General features: G+C 48.9%; 1 protein-coding gene across 7 annotated transcripts in view; it reads left to right on the forward strand.

Annotated features, from left to right (window-relative positions):
• The window catches only part of TDP1 (tyrosyl-DNA phosphodiesterase 1), a 73,011-nt gene that overhangs the window by 32,389 nt on the left and 17,448 nt on the right, over window positions 1-23,174 (forward strand). For 3 of the 7 annotated variants that reach the window (XM_061429671.1, XM_061429673.1, XM_061429672.1), the window contains exons 12-15: window positions 253-319; window positions 2,187-2,294; window positions 5,862-5,988; window positions 22,806-22,908. In XM_061429671.1, coding sequence (XP_061285655.1) covers window positions 253-319; window positions 2,187-2,294; window positions 5,862-5,988; window positions 22,806-22,908 — 405 coding nt within the window. Of the gene's footprint in view, window positions 1-252; window positions 320-2,186; window positions 2,295-5,861; window positions 5,989-22,805; window positions 22,909-23,174 lie in introns of those variants that run through there. The other 4 variants (XM_061429675.1, XM_061429674.1, XM_061429676.1 and 1 more) reach the window with 4 other exon arrangements.

The raw sequence follows: 23,174 nt of genomic DNA on the forward strand, positions 1-23,174 counted from the left end.
GGTGGGCAAGAGTTGCCTGGTGGGCAAGAGTTGGACACGACTAAGCAGCTAACACTGCGCACGTCTAAGAACGGAAACCCCACTGAGAGAGCACAGCGAACGCAGGTGTGCGTGCTTCCTTTCCGAGAGCTGTTCCGTGAGGCGGGATAAGTGGTGCTTCTTTAAGCACTGTGCATAGATTTTCCTAATGAGGGTCCTCAGGTTACAGTCAGTGATCTTTATTTGTTTACTTTGTTTCTCTTGTTTTAAAAGCTGGGGGCTCTCTTCCCTATAGCATCCAGACGGCGGAGAAACAGAATTGGCTTCATTCCTATTTTCAGTAAGTAATCCGGTTAGAAGGCGCTGTTGCTTCTTTCAAGTAAAATAAGAATGTTGTCTGTCTGATTTTCTTTAAAAAAAAAAAAAGCTTTACATAATATGGCTGTATTTTTAATCTATTTATGTTAGTGATAGAAATCCCTTAAAGTTCTAGACATTTCTTGGAATTGGTTTTTAATACCAGAGTCTAATTTATCTCTCTGAGTTTCCTGTTTAAATATTGGCATCCAAAGAAAAAGGATAAATGAAAGAACATGTTGGGAAATTGAGAATTTACATAAGCAGCGTTTCAGTTCATATTTCCAAAATATGCCATCCTCTGTGTACACATTCATGCACTGGGAAGCTGCAGGCTTCTGAGGGGAGAACCCACGCCCCTTCTCCGGGGCACACGGCAGCCTTGGCTTGCTGCACGGCCCAGCCAGCGGGCGAACGCTCAGGCTGAAGGGATGCTCTGCGTCCTTTCCGCCGCCCACCCTGCATGTTCTCGGCTAGCTGCAGTCTCATTCTGGCTTCAACAGACATATACTTAAGCTGGAACCAGAAACGAAGGTAGATTACCTTTCCATAGCTTTAGTCTGGGAATTCTCTGCCGCTCCAGTGGTTAGAACTCCTTGCTTTCACTGCCAAGGGCCTGGGCTCAGTCCCTAGTCAGAGGACTAAGATCCTGCAAGCCGCCCGCGGCATGGCCAAAAGAAAGAAAAAGAGCTTTCAGTGTAATTCAGCATGTCATCCTGGAGCCTTTCTGTAATGCTTTCTTTGGAGGTGTTTGATTTTATTTTGCAGAGGACATTTCTTCAAATTGAGCTCCTTTGAGTACTGTGTTCTTACAAGCAAATTTTGTTTTTCTGTTTTTAACTTTTATTCATTTATTTATTGGCCGCCCTGGGTCTCTGTTGCCACAAGCAGGCTTCCTCTCTCGTTGCGGAGAGGGGGGCTACTCTCTAATTGCGGTGCATGGGCTTCTCATTGTGGTGGCTCCTCGTTGCGAAACCCAACTCTGGGGCGCGCCAGTAGCTGCAGCTTGAGGGCTCAACGGTTGTGGCTCAAAGGTGCGATGGTTTGGCGCACGGGCTCCGTTGCCTCATGGCATGTGGGGTCTTCCCACAGCAGGGATCAAACCTGTGTCCCCTGCGTTGGCAGGTGGATTGTTCCCTGGACCACCAGGGAAGCCCCACAAGTGAATTTCATAATCTAATAATGACTCTGCCAAATCCCAATTTTACTCTTTCAGTCAGTTCTCTTGAGGGACCATCCTCTTGTATTCATAAGGGAGGATTCCTACGTCATGGTATATGTCTTTTTTTCCCATGAAACCTTAGTCCCAAAAATGTTGGAAACTTAGAAACCAAGCTTAGACACATGAGTATCTGCATTTGGGATATTTCTGAATGATCCCCCTGCTTTTCGGCCTTCCATTTTGATATTCATCCTGTTTGTATCTTTTCCAGTTTGCATTTTGTTCACTCAGCAAGCACTTGGTGGGCCTTTCCCACTCAGCAGTGTGCTCCGGGAACACAGTTCCTACTTTTAAAGAGACGAGGTGTGCTCACACGCAGTTAGACGCATGAGAGCATGTGTGCATATGCACACGCGTGTTCCTAACAAGGCGCGGGGACCAAGGGCCTGCAGTGTCCAGTGCTTTTTGTAGGTGGTATTTCCTATGTGCCTACATTCTAAAATGAACATGTGTTATCCCGTTAGCTCAACAGAATTTAGGACGTTTTCTCAGGTCGTATCACAGACAACAATGCACTCACTGTTTTTTACACGTCAGGATTTTGCTGTTCATGCAGTTCTCTCATATTAGGACTGTGATGACCTGTTTGTGTTTTCTGACTAGTGATTTGTGCCTTTTCCATCGCTAGCAAGTGGTCAGCTGACACGTCAGGCCGCAGCAACGCCATGCCACATATTAAGACATACCTGAGACCCTCTCCAGACTTCAGTCAGATCGCTTGGTTCCTTGTCACAAGGTACGAGTTCTTATATTCTTGATGGGAAAAATTGTCAAAATGTATTTGCAACTCCTGTTAAGAGGACTGAGTGCACTTCCAAAAAGTGGTTCTGTGAACCGTCCTTCGTTTTCTCTTAAACGTGTATGTGTGTTTGTGTCTTTGTGATTTGTTGTTTAGCCGCTAAGTCGTGTCCAGCTCTTGGGAAAGTGGTGGCTGTCTTTGGGGTCCTTGTGAGAGGTACACGACAGAGCCCAGTGCTGGGGACAGAAGGACCCAGGGCACACGAGGCCGCGGTCACGTGTGTTCCAGCTCCACCCCCGAGGCCGTGGAGGACGGCCAGGGGCACTGGTGCCCTTCTTTTAAAGGCAATGTGTGCCTTTAAAAAGAAAAACTTCTGCCTCTGACGAGGAGGGTGCCTGGGTATGAGGTGTGCCCTATAGATGCCCTGGGAGGAGAAGTCATCGTCTGGGGCAGGAAGTACCAAGGAGAGCAGAGGTGTAGAGGGCTTGTGGCCCCTCTGTGGGCTTGGAGCTCAAGCCCTAGCTGCTTTGTGAGTGCAAAATTGTTCATTACTCCCCTGATTTCACTGTAAATAAAACACCCTTGCAAAAGCTAGGTTACAACCAGTGTTCCTAGAATGAAAGTGATGAGAAACCAAGGCACAGTGCTGCCCAGTCTTCTACAAAGTCAACCAACAAGAACACAAATTCAGGCATCGCGTGGATCCTTGATCCTCTCCAAAGGGGCCTGGACATTCAAAGACCATGTTTCCGTGTCAGCCACGTGTGTGTTCAGGAACTGTCTGGTGTTAAATGTTAAAACCAAGTGACTAAGTTGAGGAAGAAAGACCTGGCTGTTGATTCTGGTTGTCTCACATCCTGATGCTGTGTGTGACCTTCGCTCCCTGTATACTCTGATCATCAGTCAGTAGGGCTAAGTGAAATAATCTGTCTGCTTCTGATTCTAAAACACCGCCCTCGGAAGTGGTGCTGAGAGCCGGGCCATCGCACACCCCAAGGGCCACTTTATTACAAAGCTCGTTATTTTGCCCTGTGTTGAGGCGTAAAGTGCCATGACATTCCCTTCAATCAGATCTGACAGATTCTCTACCAGTTTGGGCACTAGGACTCTACCCATCGTGTTACTTTTTTATACTCATCAAGGCTCTTACTGGAATCATGCCACTTTGCAGGAATGTTGAATTTGAAGGCTGTTCTTCCAACTTTGGTGAAAATCCTCTTAACTTAGAATGCTTTTTCTCAAAATAGGGTCAAAACAAATAGAGAAACATATCAGTTATTGGGTAAAAGTGGTCTTGTCTAGCACCATGGGTTTTTTTCTGGGGAAACAGGTGCCCAGAGAAATTAAGCATTCAAAAGCATCAGCTCGCCAGAAGGCCAGGGTGGAGGCTGTGCCAGTGAAGCACTGCCTGGACTTTGCACGTAAGTGACTGGGAGGTGCTTCGAAAACGGGTCCTGGGTTTGGGGTGTGGCCAGTAGGGAGGTGTGAGGCGGTCACCTTCTAGAGAAGTCAAGAAATAAAACTGGTTTTGCTGGGAGAATGGTCAGCTGGATTAGATTGGCCTCTTGTGGTGGGAAGGTTAAGTGGAATTGTCTGTGGGCGATGTTGGAGTCAGAAGGTCAGCGTGTGCGTAGTATGTTTTGGAATTCTCTTGACACCTTGAGCCTCTGTGTGGATGGTCGGGGAGAGTGGCGCCGAGGGCTGGTGCCCGTTAGGGGAGGGACAGACCAGGACTCAACATCTCGCCTCCGGCTTCCCAAGCCTTCCCTCCCGAGTTACGGAACAACTGGTCACCGGCCTCCAGAAACAGTCTTCTTCTACTTAAGCAATGTTCTGCGTTGTATTTTTGACATCGTAAAATTTAACCATTTCCACATGTGTTTACTGAGCAGCTACTATGTGGCAGGCGCTTCTCCAGGTTCAGGGAGTGCCGTAAAAGCACACAGTCCTGACTTTATGGTAGTGAGAATTGCATAGAAAGCAAGTTTATTTGTATATGTCAAATGATGATGGTTGCTACAGAGAAAAGTAAAGTAGAAGAATAATTTAGGTGCACAGTCCTTTATTCAAAATCCTTGAGACGAGATATAGTTCGGTATTTGGAGCTTAATGTGAGTACATATAACGTGTTTAATATCCGTAGCATGGTTACAAGTAGCCTCACGTTATTTTAGGTCAACTTTTGTCACCCGATGAGCTCACAGAAAGAAGTTTGCCAGTAAGTATAGTGAGTTAGGTAATAGCTTAATTTCCAAGTTGGTTTCAGTTGTTTTTAGATGTCCAGAGCTAACACGTGGTGCTTAGTGTTAAGTCGCCTCAGTCGTGTCCACCTCTTTGTGATCCCAGTGGACTGTAGCCCACCAGGCTCTTCTGTCCATGGGATTCTTCAGGCAAGAATCTTGGAGTGGGTTACCATTTCCTTCTTCAGGGGATCTTCCCGACCCAGAGCTCGAATCCACGTCTCTTATGTCTCCTGCGTTGGCGGGTGGGTTCTTTACCACTAGCACCACCTGGGGAGCCCAGTGCTTGTGCTGAGTTTCGGGCATTCCTCTAAAAAAGCAGCGTCTACACGCACACACTCATGTAATCCTGGTAACAGTCCTGCAGGTGAGCTGTGTCCGTCCCCTTTACTAATGGGAGAACTGAAGCACAGAGAGGGTCCGCAAGCATCCAGGAACCCAGGCGTGTGCCATCCCTGTGTCAGGAAGGGAGTCTGCTCCTTAAATGGGATGATCAGGGAGTCCTGACTGACTCGGCGACATTTAAGCAGAGACCTGAAGGAAGGAAGGGAGCCATGTGGATGGAGAGCCGGGAGGAGCGTTCCCAGAGGGAGGCACAGTTGGGAATATTCTGGTTTGTGTTTGAGAAACAGAATGCGTGCTGCTGGAATGAGTGGGATAGGAGGGCAGAGCAGTCCGTGGGGGTTTGGTCAAGAGGACGCTTTGTGCAGGACTGTTGTGTTCTTTCTAGGGTGCTAAGTAGCCCGGCCCCCACGTACTGACCACCATGTCATGGCGAAAGCTATGCAGACGCCCATGCCTCTCTAAATACCCCCTAGGCCGTCTCTCCTGCTGGCGATGCTGTCACCTTTGAGAATAAGTTCAGAACTTTGTGAACAGCTGATTTATGAGCGCTACTGTTCTTTCCTTTCCTGCATTTTCCTGTTTTAGAGCGATGAGGTGGGGTTGCACAGAGAACCATGGATTCTAGTCCAAATGAAGGGATAATGCCAGCAAATCCAGCAGTCCATCCACAAGGGGCAGATATGTTATGTTTTAAGACTTGGATTGTCGTGAAAGATAAATACACCAAAGCTGCATATATTTGATTCCTCCCCGAAAGATAAATATACCAAAGCCACATGTATTTGACTCCTCCCCTCACTTTTTTTTCTTGACACTTTACTACTTTGATCTATTGTTAAAACTCCCTGTTAATGTTGATGCTTGGGATGAATAAGTGCTTTTTATTAAAACAATATTCTCAGAAAAAAGTATAATAGTAATAAGCAATATGGACGATAAGCCGTGTGAATTTGACTCTAATAATGTGACTTTTAATAAGCCAGGTTTGCACGTCCACAGAAGTGCTGCCCGTAAAATGGCCACCTGGAGAAACTAGACATTTTATGAGAGCACTGCCACCCTCACATCCTTTGGCCACTCTCCAGAACTTCCTCTGTGGCACATTAGTAAGTATTATTTCTTAACAGACATGCGTCTGTTCTGGACCTTGTGACTAAGTGGTCGAAGGCAATTGCAGATTTAGTATCTGGCAGTTCCTGTGGCGCAGGAGTCTGGCCATGGGTTGGCTGGTCCTCTGCACAGAATCACAGTGTTGATCAAGGCTACGCGCTCCTAAGGCTCAGGGTCGTCTTCTACACTGGCTGGTTGTTGGCGGAATCCGTTGCCTGTGGCTGCAGGACTGAGGCTTCTGCTTTCTTGGTGACTGTGAGCTGTTGGCCATTCTCAGCTCTGAGTGCTGCTTCTGGTGCGCTCCACGTGGTCTTCTCTATGAGGAGTTCACAGCGTAGCTCACTGCTTCTTCAAAATCAACAGGAGGGAAACAGAAAAAAACAAAATCAGCAGGAGCATCTCAGTCCCCAGGAAGGGCCCAGTCCGTCCTTCCAGGCTTCACTTGATTAGTTCAGGCCCAGGATCATCCCAAATCTTCTGATTAACTCAGAGGTGCAGGGATTAGTGACCTGACCATGGGAATGAAATCCCATTATATTCACACTTTACTCACACTCCCGGGGAAGGGATAAACTGGAAGTGTACACCAGGGGCGAGGCTGAATCTTGGAGGCCGTCTTCCAGTTTTTCCCTCCTCTGGCCTCAGTCATTACTCTGCTGGGTTCATCCGTCTGCTTCTCCAGCCTTGACTTGAAATAATTTCCTCCTGTTTTGCAAATTGAGGTTTGTTTTCCATAGTCAAGGGAAAGTCTCCTTGAGCATACTCACAAGACTGACCCTCAGGCTCCCCGAGAAGCTGTTTGAGAAGTGCAGCCCTAGCATGATTTGGAGCCAAAGGAGGCAACTTGATTGGAGGGAGGTTCTAACCATGCAGCACGATGGCTTTGGAGACCCACACTCATGGGTGTATAGAGTTGCTAAAAATTACCGTTATAAGTCTTATAAGAGGTAAGCAGAATCCTACAAGATACAACTCCCACCCCACCCCCACCCCAAGAAAAAAAACCTCATCACTTTAGCAACGCATTTCACATATTTCCTGTAGAGTGTGCATAGTGATCGCTGGTCATTACCATCGCTAGCCTATCGTAATAGAGGATGTTGGCTTCCTGGTCACAGAGACTTGGTTTTACCCAACTGACATTTCACAAATGCGGAAATCGGCTTGAAATCAGGGACTGAAATCTTAAAGAAAACACTAGCTTTCATATACTTTTCATCTTCTACTTTATCCTTTTATATTCGCAAATACCAGATTTTTCTGTCCCTCTCTTTCATGATGTGTTGTGATTGGGGTTCTGACTGAAAGCATGTATAGAGCCTAGGTTATGTTTTAGTATTATATAGTTGCCACATCACCAAAATCTCCCCTAAAACCATTTTTAATGAAGTTTCTTTGTGAATGGACCTGTCTCCATTCGTTTTTGTCCTGCTCTAAGAGAAAATGAGTTCGAAAGTCCCATACTATTTTTCCTACTGGAATGCCCTTCCTGACACTTGGTAATTTTGTGAAATACGTGTGGTTTCTTTGAGACCAATAAGTACAGTGCGTGTTCAGTACCCGGTCTGCAGTGGCCCAGGAAATTGTGAATGAATGGATGGTGTCCCTCTTCATCTAACTGCCGCTCATTTTCTGAGCTTCTCAAGTTTTAAGAGTGTTTTCCCTTCTGTACTGTCCAGCACTCTTAAGCTTATTTTTAAGGATTTTCTCAAATCGTCCCCTTTGACACTTCTAGCTCAGCAGACATGAGCCATTATTTTTCTTTGTGTTTTTGTGAGGCTTCTCAGGTGGTGCAGTGGTAAAGAATCCACCTGCCAGTGCAGGAGACTCAAGAGACTCAGGTTCAATCCCTGGGTCAGGAAGATGCCCTAGAGGAGGAAATGGCAACCTCCTCCAGTGTTCTTGCCTGGGAAACCCCATGGGTACAGGCGCCTGGTGGGCTACAGTCCATGGGGTCACAAAGAGTCAGGCACGACTGAGCACACACACAGCACTTCCCGCCTGGTCCTTGTACGTCTTCCTTGTTGGTTTTGAGGGCGTTTATTGGCCTCAGTTTATTATGAGCTGCTTGAGAGCCTGTACCAGGGGCTTGCTTACCTTTATTCTCAGCATCTAACGCATCTGACACTGAGCCCAGTTATGTGTAGGGACCAGTGCATATTTGAATCAGAGACCTTTACAAAATACTTCTGTTCAAATAGATCATATCTACATATCACAGATCAGGGGTGTACAGAGGGAATTTGTCTTCTCCTCGTTCCCCAGCCATCCTGCTCATCCTCAAACCACCACTGCTGGTTTCTTTGCTTTAACCCCATCAACCCTTTCAAATTCAAGTACCTCAGATGATGATATTATCCAATCAGCCATCATACTATGGAGGAAATAGCCCCGAGGTAGAGTCCAAAGTGGAGAAGGAAATGGCAACCCACTCCACAGTGTTCTTGCCTGGAGAATCCCAGGGATGGGGGAGCCTAGTGGGCTGCTGTCTATGGGGTCACACAGAGTCGGACCCCACTGAAGTGACTTAGCAGAGTCCAAAGATCCATGTCCTAAGTTGGGATTGCCACATACTAGCCTTGCCACTCAAATCTTGGAAAAATCATTTCTTATCTGGGCCTTTATCTGACTTATGGAGTGATCAGAGGACAATGATAGGAAGTAAATGTGGCTGTTACCCATTAAAGTGTATGAGGTGTTAAGTGTTAGTTAACTGCTTAATTTTTACTGGCTGTTGACAACCACGTGTTATTATTAAGGTCATATTAATTAGACCTCTAGGAAGTCAGGAAAGCTTATCAAGACTTTATCTGTTTGGTTTATATGAAAAAAGGATGTGTAATATGTGACCTAAAGACTTTTGATAAATAAAGCCTTTTCTGAACTCAGTGTGGTTAAGTTTAAGACTAGTCATAATTATTCTATAAAAGCAACACAAGTATATTCAGCCAGAAGAATGTGTTCAAATAAACTTAAAATCAGCACTTTGGATTGAAGTTACTAGAATGTTACATCGGCAGGCTTTTGTCTGGTTGCTTTTATGGAAAGCTATTTATAGTTCTCGATGCTACTGTGAAATCATCCCATGTTTGATGGGCAGCCTGTTATGGAAATTACCAGAAGATAATGACAAAGACAGTGTTTAAATTTTGCCACAGGACCAAGCAGGCATGAAGATGAGCTTGAAGAAGCAGCCTTGGCTGAGAAGATAGTGCCTAGGAGTATTTGGCAAACCCCAGTGAGAACAGTTATGAAAGCTGTGCATTGTGGGTGGGCAGAACGGGATTGCTGTCACAGTTGCCTAGCAACCGACAGGATGAGCAGAAATGTTGGTGCTGCCACTTTAGGGGAAAACAAGACAAGTGCTCGACTACAAAACCGCTGCGGCTTTTTTTGAAGAAACGTTAAGGGCACTCGCCCCCTTTGCCTTTCCGCACAGTAGTGAGGTGCTTCTTTAATGTCTGTTCCTTTGATTCTGAATCTAATAGTCTGTTTCCTCCTTTGAGCTTTAAAAAAAAAAATCACATTGGACGTCACAGAAAGATTATTCCTAGACGTCACTGGAGTGGATCTGGTTCCCTGGCACTGGGCTCCAAGGTCCTGGTGTTAGTTGGTATGCCTCATGTACTTTGTTGCGAGTGACTGTTTCGAGTGCGAACGTCTGCAAGCGACTTCTTTGTGCGTTAGAGGCCATCGCAGGCCCCTTGCTTTCTCGTGCTCTGGTGCGAGGAGACCAAGGGCAGCGCAGGCCCCTTTCCATGCTCGTGGGAGCACGTCTCTCAACGCATTATCCCTGGTGGGAGGAAGCTTGGACCCCCAACCTGGGGTCTCTAGACCCTCGAACTCCAGCACTGCTGGTGACGAGCGGTGCCTGTGGCTGGAGGTGAGGCGCTGACTGGGAGGCCTGCAGCAGGAACCGGCCTCCAGAGAATACGCCTCTCGGATGACGGCAGGTGCGCGTGTGCTGATTCTGTGCTCACTCCCTGAACCCTCCCAGTGAGGAGCGAGGGGCTCAGATCCTCATTTTAGAGCTAGGAAAGCTAAGCAGAGAGGCCTTAACTAACATTCCCGAGGAGGCGCAGCAGGCAAGGCGAGAGAGGTAGGACTCCCGCCGAGAGTCCAGTGTGACTGCCCGTGCCTTTGTGCCGGACGCCGCGCTAGGCTCTGGTGCCAGATGCTGGACAGGGCGTGGGCCCTGCCCGCAAGGAGCTCGTGTTCTAGCTGTTGAGGCCCTGCTGGCTGAGGCTTGGGAGAACATGCAACTCAAAAGCTCGTGGCAGCCTCGTTCCCTGAAGACCGCCGTGCCAGACCTTGCCTCCTCCTGGTTAGCAGCCTCCCGCTCTGCTAAGGCAGGTGTCTCCCCCCAGCTCTTCTCTCCCGGCATTTAGCCCAGAATGCTGTGACTTCCTTCCCATTGCTTTGCCAGAGCCTTGCCTCCCTCCTCCCACAGTGAGGTTTCGGTTTCTGCCATGGCTGTCTGTTGTGGCCCCTGCTGGTGCACTCAGACGACACTGTGGCTGCTGTGAGGGGCCTGAGGCCTATCTTCCCTCGCCTTGTGCATCCTGCCTCTGCTAGTCCATCCACCGACCATCCCTTCTGTGCCAGGATTTGGCATGGTCTGGTGCTTAAATCTTCAGGGCTCTTTTTTTTTTGGCTGCACCAGAGACAACACTCGGAATCTTAAATAGTTCCCTGACCAGGGATCAAACCTGTGCCCTCTACAGTGGAAGCTTGGAGTCTTGCCCACTGCAGCGTCCCTTCAGGGCTTTCTTGAAACACTTCTTCATCCTGGTTATCAGTTCCCACTTACTACTCAACATCCGGGACCTGAGCGAGGGCCTGACTTCTCCAGCTTCTGCCCAGCTACTCTTTTCACACCAAACCCAACCACATGGCGTAGAGGTCCATGCTCCCAGAGCCTGGGTCTTCTGGATGTTCCTGTCGCCCCACTGTGAAGTCCCTTCTCATCCAGTCTCTCATCTGCACTGCCTTTGTAGATCCACACTCAGCCCCTGTTCCCAGTACCAGGTGGGCCTGCGGGCCTGCCCATGTCCCGAGCTTGGGTTAGTGATTGCTCAGTCTGCCGAGCACTTGATCAGGATAGAGTTAGATATGTGCACACATTCATGTGTGTATGTATGTGTGTGTGTGTGTGTTCATAGGAATTCACGATTCACTCTGTGGCAGTTAAGGGCATCAGTTCAGTTCAGTTCAGTCACTCAGTCGTGTCTGACTCTTTGTGACCCCATGAATCGCAGCAGGCCAGGCCTCCCTGTCCATCACCAACTCCCAGAGCTCACTCAGACTCACGTCCATCGAGTTGGTGATGCCATCCAGCCATCTTATCCTCTGTCGTCCCCTTCTCCTCCTGCCCCTAATCCCTCCCAGCATCAGAGTCTTTTCCAATGAGTCAACTCTTCGCATGAGGTGGCCAAAGGACTGGAGTTTCAGCTTTAGCATCATTCCTTCCAAACAACACCCAGGGCTGATCTCCTTTAGGATGGACTGGTTGGATCTCCTTGCAGTCCAAGGGACTCTCAAGAGTCTTCTGCAACACCACAGTTCAAAAGCATCAATTCTTCAGCACTCAGCCTTCTTCATAGTCCAACTCTCACATCCATACATGACCACTGGAAAAACCATAGCCTTCACTAGACGGACCTTTGTTGGCAAAGTAATGTCTCTGCTTTTGAATATGCTATCTAGGTTGGTCATAACTTTTCTTCCAAGGAGTAAGCGTCCTTTAATTTCATGGCTTCAGTCACCATCTGCAGTGATTTTGGAGCCCAAAAAAATAAAGTCTGACACTGTTTCCACTGTTTCCCCATCTATTTCCCATGAAGTGATGGGACCGGATGCCATGATCTTCGTTTTCTGAATGTTGAGCTTTAAGCCAACTTTTTCACTCTCCTCTTTCACTTTCATCAAGAGGCTTTTGAGTTCCTCTTCACTTTCTGCAGTAAGGGTGGTGCCATCTGCATATCTGAGGTGATTGATATTTCTCCGGGCAATCTTGATTCCAGCTTGTGCTTCTTCCAGCCCAGCGTTTCTCATGATGTACTCTGCATAGAAGTTAAATAAGCAGGGTGACAGTATCCAGGGTGGCAAAAACCGGGGAAGGGATGGCTCAGAGGAGAGAGAGATCACTTCTTCGTAAAATAAGCACGCTTTGGGACGTGGTCCGTTTTGTGTGTGACAGATCGAGGGGACACACCAGGTGGAAGAAGCCATGTACTTGAAAACCTGAGGCAGAGCGCGCTGCAGGAGGGGCAGGCAGGGGGCGCTGTGCAGGGGCTGCAGGCCGGTGGGCGGGGCTGGGCTCGCGGGGGGTGGGGGGGCCTGGAGTGACGTCAGAGGACTGGAGGCTTTTCAGGTGCCGGTGCTCAGGGCCTGTGAACTGATGTTACTGATAACATCCATCGTTGTTCAAGGCTTTGATGTGCTGTTTTCATGGTAATGCCACCCTGTGTTCTGGATCTAAGGAGAGCAGATATTTCATAAACATAGAAACGGCGCAGAGCCGAGGCTGCTCCTCGAGGACATGGTCGAACCAGAGCTTGAACAGCTCCTTCTTCCAAGTCACAACTCTTTCTGGAATTGGTTTATGGGACAGAAAAGAGAAACTAAAGCGTGAGGGCAGAAGAAGCTGGTGCAAAGTTCCAGACAAAGGTGGCCGCAGAAGGGCAGAGCAGAGGGCCGTTCACGTAAAGGCCTTCTTACAGAAAGACCTGGAGGACACAGGAGCGGGCAGGCGAGAGCAGGCCGGGGCAGCTGGAGGAACTAGGTCGCCCGCAGGGCTGTGGACAGAACTGTGCGGGAGAATTCCCGGCACTGCAGGCCTCGCGGAGCCGGTCGCTCGCCCCAGCGAGGCGGCCCACGCGTCCCGAAGATCTTAATGGAAGCCACTCCTGGGCTCCGCGCTTCAGTGCAGGGGCCGTGCCCCCGCCCGCGAAGCGGAGGTCAGAGGCCTGCCCTCACGGACTCGGGGACTCAGGGGAAGGCTCCTCTTCAGAAGGCCTTCAGGGGGCCCTCAGGTTAATTGACCGGATACGGGCTGTTCATCAGACCTTTCAGTTACTCGGATACGCACATGGTCCACTGCCCACAGCCACACCTCTGCTTCTCGACAGCTCCTTCCGTTCCCTAAGCTGCTTCCCCACGTCGAGAGTCAGGGACTGGGCTGCGTCGGGGACTTCGTGCTGTGTCCATGGAGCCCTCGGGGTTCTAGAAACCACTCCCAGACCCCACTGTCCTGATCTGAATAGAAGACTCCCTGGATTTAGGAAAAGGGCTTCCCTGGTGGCTCAGCTGGTAAAGAATCTGCCTGCAATTCAGGAGACCTGGGTTCAATTCCTGGATTGGGAAGATCCCCCTGGAGAAGAGAACGCCTTCCCACTCCAGTGTTCTGACCTAGAGAAGTCCATGGGGTCGCAAAGAGTCAGACACGACTGAGCATCTTTCGCTTCACTTCATGTTTAATAAAAAGTTAATATTACAATAGATAACCTCCCAAAGCCTTCTAACACCATTTCACAGATCTGTTAAAAGTACCTGTACGTTCCAGGACGTCTCTGGTGGTACAGCAGCTGGGACTCCATGCTTCCCATGCAGGGAGCCTGGGTTCGATCCCTGGTCAGGGAGCAGATCCCACATATTGCAACTGAGGCCTGGCACAGCTTAATAAACAAATCCTTTTTTAAAAAAGTATTGATGCTTTCCGGATGTTACCTTCGTGCCGTGCTTTACGATTTCCTAAGCACATTCACCTTATTGTTGATTGTTGCTTTCATCGCTCATTATAACCCAGTGAAGTGAACATATGGTGCTAAACCCATATTACAGGCAAAGAAATTGATGCCAAAGGATGTTAAGCCCAAGGTAACAGCTGGCCAAAACCGGAACTCAAACCTGCACCTGTGGGTGGTTCTTGTAGATGTATGGCAAAAACCACCACAATATTGTAAATAAATTATTCTCCAATTAAAATTAATTAATTAATTATTTTTAAAAATCTTATGAATCTGTTGCTCTTTTCAAGTCCTTGTTTTGCCCGTCCACCACAGGAGACGGACCAAAATAATGGAACGTTTCAGTCAAAAATGAAATAGCAATTCTGGCTCATTGGTTACTATTAAGTATATGCTGAAGTTCTTTGACATGATATTCTAAATACCAATTTTGACTTGAGATTTGAAAAGCAACTTTTGATCCCAAAGCACAGTATTCTTTGCCATTTTGGGTTCTGGATACTAAGCTGATGGCTTCTAAAGCCCTTGTTAATTTGATTTGTGGGGTCAAAGAGAGAGGGGTCTTTTACAGTGCAGGTTGGCCATTAGGCTGGCCTGTGCCGTGGAATGGGAGCCCGGCTTCCGAGTGCAGATTAGGAAGCGGGCCGTGACTGTGACTGAGAAGCAGAGTGGGGCTGCGTGTGGACTCCTCGTCTGTTTGGTGACCAGAGTCAGTCAGGAGCACTACTTGCGAAAACCCACACCCAAGGATCTCTTCTGATGCTTCACTTTGCTAATCAGTGGAAATGCAAGGTCGTAATCGTTTTCATTTTTCTTTTCCTGCTGACGTTTCTTTGTTAATATATTGTATCTGTCAGTCAGATATCAGCCCCCAAAACACAGATATGACGTGTCCTTTGTGGTAATTAACCTCACAAGACATCTGCTTTAATTTTAACCATGCTTTTAAATTCCTGGCACTGTAACTCTCATATCTGTAGTGAAATTTGGGGGACATATATCTGTATCCAGGAGTCCCAAATCATTCTTTACAAAATAAAATAGAAGGTCACTCTGTCTCTGCCTTGGACACTTGTGGTGGGATTGCTAAATTGGTGAAACAATCTGATGAGTAATTTTTGAACCCATGGACCACTGTAACCTTCTAGGATTAGGAGACCTGAATGGACCTGCCTCCTGGAGAATGCCAGTGCTTGGTGAGTCCCGCCAGAGAAGAACCAGTCACCCTCCCATAAATTCAGCCAAGTATCATGATGGTAATAGGTAGCATCTGTTAAGCATCATGTATGTGCCTGGGATTTTACACACTGTTTTTTTTTAATATTTATTTGGCTGTGCAGGGTCCTAGTTGTAGCATGCCAGGGTCTTTAGTTGCAGATTGTGGGATCTAGTTTGATCCCTGTGAGAGATCCCTGGAGGCTTAGCCACGGGCCCAGCAGGGAGGTACCTGCAGGTCACTTTGATGAGGCGGGTGTGTTACCCTCCTGTGTGGGTGCAGAGCCTGAAGATGAGCAGGATTGGCCCTCAGTAGGATTGAAGTGTGTGTGAACTCAGGTTCTGTGTAGGTGCAGAACCTGAAGATGAGCGGGATTGGCCCTCAGTAGGATTGAAGTGTGTGCGAACTCAGGTTCTGTGTAGGCGCAGAACCTGAAGATGAGCGGGATTGGCCCTCAGTAGGATTGAAGTGTGTGCGAACTCAGGTTCTGCTCTCGCCCTTTGCTCCACTGTGCCTCTCCTGCTTCATTGTCAGCAGTTAGACCTTTCCTCTATATTTTTGTGGTTAACTCTCTTAGCTGCAGTGAACAAAAGTCTTGATACATTGTATCTTCTAAACCTTTGCGTGTCAGGCTCTTTTCTTGAATTAATAACACGTTTCTCACCTGCCTAACATCTGCAGGATTCAGAGCCCACAGACATCTGTGGGCTGGAATAGCCATCAACAGCTTCTTCAAAGAGCTGGAATCTGTGGAGGAGGAAAGGGTTGTCATCACATCAGGAGTGGGCAGGGTGGGAGACGTCGTGGTGGAGGAAATGATGTTTGCAAAGATGTGGAGGCAGTCGGTATATCAATTAAGTCAAGAGTAGAGGAATCCTGAAAGAGCATGATGCGAGATAAAATTGAAGGGCATAGATTTGGTCAGACTGTGGAGGTTCTTAAGCCTTGATATGTGCTGAAGGAGAAAGGCTGCACTGGCACTTAGAGAGCCCCAGGGGGAAGACACAGTCAGAGACAGAGCAGTTCATGTGGAGCTGAGGTCTGGAGTGGGAAGGGCTGAACTGGGCAGATCTTCTTGGAAATAGAGGATGTTATGGACTTCCCTGGTGGGCCAGTGGTTGGGAATCCTCCTGCCAATGCACGGGACATGAGTTTGAATCCTGGTCCAAGGAGATTCCACATGCCTTGGGGTGGCTAAGCCCGCACACTCTAGAGCCCATGTTCCACAGGGGAAACCCCCTCAGTGAGACGCTTGTGCACCACACCTGCAGAAAGCCTGCTTGCAGCAACAAAAACCCAACGCAGCCAAAAAAAAAAAAAATGTTATAAGGGGCAGAAAAAGAAAAAAAAACTTGATACCTGCCTCTATATAGTTGCCACGTGAGCCAACAAGTCCAAAAGACTGCGACTTCTGAGCCTGCCTGAGACTGGACAGAAGCAAATTCAGAAGGAGGCTGGTTTTCAGAAGGGAAGGCATGCTGATGAGTTTTGATTTTTAGAAAGCTGGGTTTGGGATGACCATGCGGTATCCCCATTGAGAAATCCAGCTTGTGACTGGAGATGCCCATTTGGAAATTTGGTGAGCCGTCCAAGCTGGCCGAGTCTGAGCATCATTTTGTTCAAATGACAGTTGCAGTTGGTGAGTGGGAAACTCCCAGGGAAGAGACAAGAGGAGAGGCACAAGGACAGAGTGTCAGCTTAGAGGGCACGGTCGTTGTTCAGTCGCTCAGTCGTGTCCAACTCTGCGACCCCATGGACCACAGCACGCCAGGCCTCCCTGTGCTCCACCACCTCCTGGAGTTTGCTCAAACTCCTGAGGGTACAGAACCGGGTGGCAAGAGCAGCAAACGTGAGAGAGGCTGAGTCCGAGAGCTGGGAGAGAACCAGGGTAGGCACGTGGAGAGGGGGCCTCAGAGGCCAGAGGCAGAGGAGGAACGCCGCCCTGCAGCAGAGCGGTCTGGAGCGGACGCTCAGCGGTGGCGCCCGACGACCGGGCCGCTGTGCACTGCTGCGTGTCCAGCAGTGCTTCTGGCCTCTAGAGAACGCCCCAGACATTGCTAAATGCCCCTCAGAGCGAAGTCACCCCCAGTGAGAACTACTGGTCTAGAAGAATAAGGAGTACAGAAAGCCCATGGGCTCTGGCAGTTAAGAGTATTACTTGCGTAGAAGGCTGACAGCAGAGGTTTTGAGACAAAGATAGGAAAGCTGCCGACACCTTGTTTCAGCACAGCAGGACCCATCCCGGCTGGTCTCCAGAGTGTGAGGTCAAGGACTGGCGGTGTTTGAAGCCAGTGCATTTGTGGCCGTTTGTTACAGAGCAGCAACAGGACACTAGAGCACACTGTACATTAGTAAAAAAGGCTGGTGACGTAATCTACGAGTAGAAGATTCACAGAATTAAACGTAGGTTTAGAAATGCGAGAGGATCCGTCAGAATTAAAGACTGTGTCTTTGCATATACTTAGATACAATCACATCCTTCGCAGTGACAGTATCTTTCCATATTCCTCGCAAAAAGTGTTTTTCAGTACATACAGAGAAACGGAGCTCAGGTGCAGCACAGGGAAATCTACAGCAAATGCAAAGTGGAATGTGAAGCACGGCATCATTGTGTGTGTGAGAGAGAGAGAGGCAGGCAGGCAGCTGTGGGGCTTGGGGACCACGAGACCGCAGCCCAAGCCCAAGCTCGTCCTTCCCGCCCTCGTCACCCAGCTGCTCCGTCCCCGTCCCCTCTCACGTCCCCATCCCCTCTCGCGTCGCTGTCCAGCTGTCCACCGTCTGTTTGTGGCATCTGCTGCCCACCCCTCCTCCAGGAGGCGTGGCTAAAAGCTCGGTCTGTTGGGCATCTCTGCGCTGGGGCAGAGGACCAGCGATGAAAGGTCAAGGGCCAGTGACAAAAGTGACGTTGTGTCAGAGGACACAGTTCCCAGAGCAGCAGTCATCCTCCGGGGTTCACACGCCTTCCAGCGGAACCTTCAGCTCCATCAGCCGCTCCAGGGCTCAGGCCGGCGTGGGAGGTGGTGACTCTTCTCAACACTGGCCTTCCTTTCTTCTCCGTGTCCCTTCCACGGCCTTCCTGTGCTTTGCTGAGCTTTATTTTAGGACTTGCCCATTATACGTTATTAGTTTAAATTTAGCCTTCAAGCTTTAAGCCATGGGACAGAATTCCCATATTGTGGGCTGAGATCAGATCTCTTAACAGCCATGCTCTGCAGGCGCTGGCAGAAAATAGACCACAGCTGAGCTCCTGGTCATTCAGTTCAGTTCAGTTCAATCTCTCAATCATGTCCAACTCTTTGTGACCCCATGGACTGCAGCACGCCAGACCTCCCTGTCCATCACCAACTCCCGGAGTTTACTCAAACTCATGTCCATTGAGTCGGTGATGCCATCCAGCCATCTCATCCTCTGTCATCCCCTTCTCCTCCTGCCCTCAATCTTTCCCAGCATCAGGGTCTTTTCCAATGAGTCAGATCTTCGCATCAGGTGGCCAAAATATTGGAGTTTCAGTTTCAACATCAGTCTTTCCAATGAACACCCAGGACTGATTTCCTTTAGGATGGACTGGTTGGATCTCCTTGCAGTCCAAGGGACTCTCAAGAGTCTTCTCCAACACCACAGTTCAAAAGCATCAATTCTTCAGCGCTCAGCTTTCTTTATAGTCCAACTCCCACATCCATACCTGACTACTGGAAAAACCACAGCCTTGACTAAAGGGACCTCTGTTGGTAAAGTAATGTCTTTGCTTTTTAATACGCTGTCTAGGTTGGTCATAACTTGCCTTCCAAGGAGTAAGCGTCTTTTAATTTCATGGCTTCAGTGACCATCTGCAGTGATCGGGGCTCCATAAAGTGCCCAGTTGAATAACTGACTGTTAGTCTGCTTAGCTGGGGGCTCGGGGGAAAAACCTTCCGCCCGGTGGAGGCTTCGTAGCGTGTCCGCTTGCCTGGGCTGAGCCAGGTCTGTTGTGCGGAGTCCCTTCTCTTGCACGTTTCTGGTCAGGGCCACCCCGAAGACGCCATGGCTATAGCTTGTTGGTGGGGTTTCCGCTTGTTGCTGTGGTTCCAGCTTGTTCTCCTCCACTGTGTGTTCATCCTCGTTGGCTCCTGCCCACCCTACAGACTTCAGGCTGTGAAACCAGGGCAAAGTCAGCAATGTTACCCAGGCTACTTTACTGACTCCTGGAGCTCTGGTGTCAAATCCCTGTAAATTTAGCCTTCAAAGTGCTTCTGCTTCTCTGATTGAACCCTAACTAACGTGCATATCTATCCCCCTGAAGCCCTTGTTTTTATTACTTTCTCAGCAATGACTTATAGTCAGTCCACTATATATGGTAGTTCCTTCATATCTGTGGTTGTATATCTGTGATTCAACCCAGCCACCTGACTTTCTTAGTGGCTTACTTCTGAAAGGCGGTACAACACAGCACATGCAGAGTCCCGCCCTCCGAAGTTCTCCAACGTACAAGTGTTTGATACCCCCAAAGAACGCAAAGTCAGTTCAAACCCGGCCCTCTCTGGTGATGAAGCACAGACAGTACCCAGAAAGCGCAGCCGTGGGGGAGAAGTCGCAGCTCAGGCCCGCAGGAGACAGAGGAGACATGGGAGAGTGAGCTCTCGGGCTGCAGTGGCCACAGCGGAAAGCCAGGACAGGCTGTGGACGTGAGTCCTGGCTGGAGAAGATTGGAAGCTAAAACTGCTTTGGCGTTTCAAGAACAAAAGAGCTTGTCGTCAGGAGGCTTATGGTGCCACTGTGCCTCTGCCAGACACTGGCAGGCACCCACCCTCACCGTCCACACACAGGCAGGTCAGAGTCTGCACATGTACACCCCGTGTCCTGGCTGTGGCTGTCCTGGGTACCAGTGATCCAAAGTGTATTCGGAGTGTAAAGAATTATTAAGGATGCTGTTTCAAGGAATAAAAGTTTATCACCTAGACAGCCTGGAAGAGACTTTTTAGTCTCATTATTCAGGATAGACTTTAAGGTTCTAGGTGCTTAGAATTCTCTTAGAAGCCAAGTACAAAGCAGGGCTGGAAGAGACCATCTGAAGAGGTGTCCTCATGGTCTCCATTGATGTTTATCTTGGAATAAGCCCTCAGATCTTGGGATGTTGAGGAAAATGAGACTAGTGAGGGAAGAGTGGAAATTAGCCTTCCAGAAAGTGCATTTAACCTGCGGTGCTGTGCTGCCACATGGAGAGAGTTACCAGGCGGTGATAATCTAGGAAGCTGGGAAAAAATTCACAGGAAGACGGCTTCCACCTCACACTGGTTGGTTTTGCCATTAAAACCTGTGTCTCTGCCCTGGAGGTCACTTCACATTACTAACAAGCAAGAGAAATAAAAGCATGCTGTCATCTTGGACTTCTAAGGAGCCATATTTTTTTCCTAGAGTCATAATATCACTGTATTGTCAGCTTCCCGCTTCCTCTCCTTTTAACGTTTTCGTGACACATCACAGATGGTGATGCTCATGACTGTGGCTCCTGCGCATCAAAGCAAGTCCCCTGGTCCGTTCAGGAGGGCGGGAGGTCTGCGAGTACACTTCTGTGTTCTGACGCTGTGGTTTACTTGCGTTAAGAGCTCCCTCAGCTCTGGTCTCGGTGCTTCTCCTGTGTGTTCCCTTAGCACCCTGACTAGAAACGGTTCTGTTCACCTTGCTGCTGCCTGTCTCTCCTTGACTCGGATTCCCACAGCAGCAGTTCCGGCCCGCAGTTCAGGAGAATAGTTGATGCCCCAGCAAATGAATCTTTAAATATTCTGTTACCCAATGAAGTCAGGCTTTAAGGGTCTGAATAGCTGAGGTTTTCTCTCCATTCTAAAAATGAAATAGAGTTTGGGTGAACCTAATTGAAAAAATGTTTCCTGCGAGTAATCAATTTTTGGATGAGAGGTTCTGGCCCTACTTGCTGCAAGAGTTTCCAAAGATGCTTCAGAGCCTTTTCATCTCCACTCCTGGCGACTTGCTTGCCTTGGCACCTCCCCTCTGGTCAGGTCCCAGCCTCCTTCCTTCCACCTCGATTCCAGCCGTGTGTCCACAGCTCTTAATCTACATAAAACAGGATGCTGGTTTCTTTTCACTGAAAGTAAAATTAGCAGGAAAGGGAATATGTTTATCAGTGTCATCTTACTCTATAAAGTGATACTGACATAGTTTTTTTTTAAGTATAGTTGAGTCATCATACTATTTTCAGGTATTTTTATAGATTATACTCGATCTATAGTTTTTCATAAGATAATGTCTCTAGGACCTCCCTGGTAGTCCAATGGTTAAGAATCTGCCTTCCAATGCAGGAGACATGAGTTCGTCCCCAGGTCTAGAAAGATTCCACCAGGCTCCTTTGTCCATGGGATTCTCCAGGCAAGAATACTGGAGCGGGTTGCCATTTCCTCCTCCAGGAGATCATCTCAGACAAGGGGTCAAACTGGAGTCTCCTGCATTGGCAGGTGGACTCTACGACGCCCATGTGTGATTCCCTGCAGCCTGTTCACTCTGTGCGGGCAGGGGGCGTGTCTTCAGCCCCGTCCCCAGTCTTGCCCCGCCTCGTCCCTCCCCACCATGCCCTCTGGTTTGTTCTCTGTATCTGTGAGTCTGTTTATGTTTCAGCATGTGTAGTTGTTTCTTATTTTTAGATTCCTACATACGGTCGTAACATACAGTATTTTTCTGTGTCTGACTTCACAAGCATACTACTCTCTGTGTCCATCCATGTTGGTGCACATGTCAACAAATTTTCACTTTTTCACTACTGAGTAGCATTCCACGGTGTATTTGCATAACACACCACGTCTTTATCTGTTCATCTGCAGTGGGCGCTTGGTTGCTTCCGTATCTTGACTATCATAAATAATGCTACTGTGAACACGGGGCACATGTATCTTTTCGAATCACTGCTTGTTTTTCTCCTTAGAACATAAACCCAGGGCTGGGATTGCTGGGCCTGTGGCAGTTCTGTTTCTAGTGTTTTGAGGAGCCTCCACACTGTGTCCGTAGTGACGGCGTCAGTTTACATTCCCACCAGCACTGCACCACGGTTCCCTTTTCCTCACATCCTCACCAACGTTAATTTGTTATTTGTAGTCTTTTTGACCATAGCCATTGACAGAGCTTCTCAGGTGTAATGGGGGCTTCCCAGGTGGTGCTAGTGGTAAAGAACCTTCCTGCAAATGCAGGAGACATAAGAGACACAGGTTCAGTCCCTGGGTCTGGAAGGTCCCCTGGAGAAGGAAGTGGCAACCCACTCCAGAGTTCTTGCCAGGAGAATCCCTCGGACAGAGGAGTCTGGCGGGGCTACAGCCCACGGGACCACACTGAGCCGAACACGACTGAAGTGACTTAGCACCCACGCATTGCCAGGTATGGGTTGCTCATTGTGGTGTTGATTTCCACATCCTTGACTTAGTTTTTTCTTAAGTGCAGCTTTTATGTACAACATCCCACATCCTGGCTAGGGCGTGAACAGGAAGCATTTTTCATAGGAAGAAGCGGGGAATCTTTCTAAGGAAGGATAATTATTTTAATAGCCCTCCCTCAAGGGAAAACGCAGATGAGAGTGAAGCTTTTCGGGCAGTTGGATAAACCTTGAAGAACACAGCAGGATTTACATTCCTGGAAAACCCCATGGATGGAGGAGCTTGGTAGGCTACAGTCCATGGGGTCACAAAGAGTCGGACACAACTGAATGACTTCACTTTCACTTCACTTTCACTTTTCCCCAAACGCAGGACCGTGCCAGAAACTGAATGGATGTGAATGGGGCTCTGGGCGCTGACCACTGCTCTCGCCGCTGGGGGCGTTGGACCCACGCCGAGACGCCTCACTGAGTCCCGCTCTGTTCTTGTCCCCGCAGCGCCAACCTGTCCAAGGCCGCCTGGGGCGCGCTGGAGAAGAGCGGCACCCAGCTGATGATCCGCTCCTACGAGCTCGGCGTCCTCTTTCTGCCGTCAGCATTTGTAAGTCCACGCGGCTGCCTGACCGGCGTGAGTGAGAGGGAGGGGGGTACGTACTCCCATCTCTGGGCTTCCCAGGTGGCGCTAGTGGTGAAGAAACCACCTGCCAACACAGGAGACATAAGAGATGCCGGTTTGATCCCTGGGTTGGGAAGAGTCCCTGGAGGAGGGCCCGGCAACCCACTCCAGCGTTCTTGCCTAGAGACTCCCATGGACAGGGGCGCCTGGTGGGCTTATAGTCCATGGGTCGCACGGAGTCGGACACGACT

The sequence above is a fragment of the Bos javanicus genome, chromosome 10, assembly GCF_032452875.1.
Source record: "Bos javanicus breed banteng chromosome 10, ARS-OSU_banteng_1.0, whole genome shotgun sequence".
In the NCBI taxonomy this organism is placed as follows: Eukaryota; Metazoa; Chordata; class Mammalia; order Artiodactyla; family Bovidae; genus Bos; species Bos javanicus.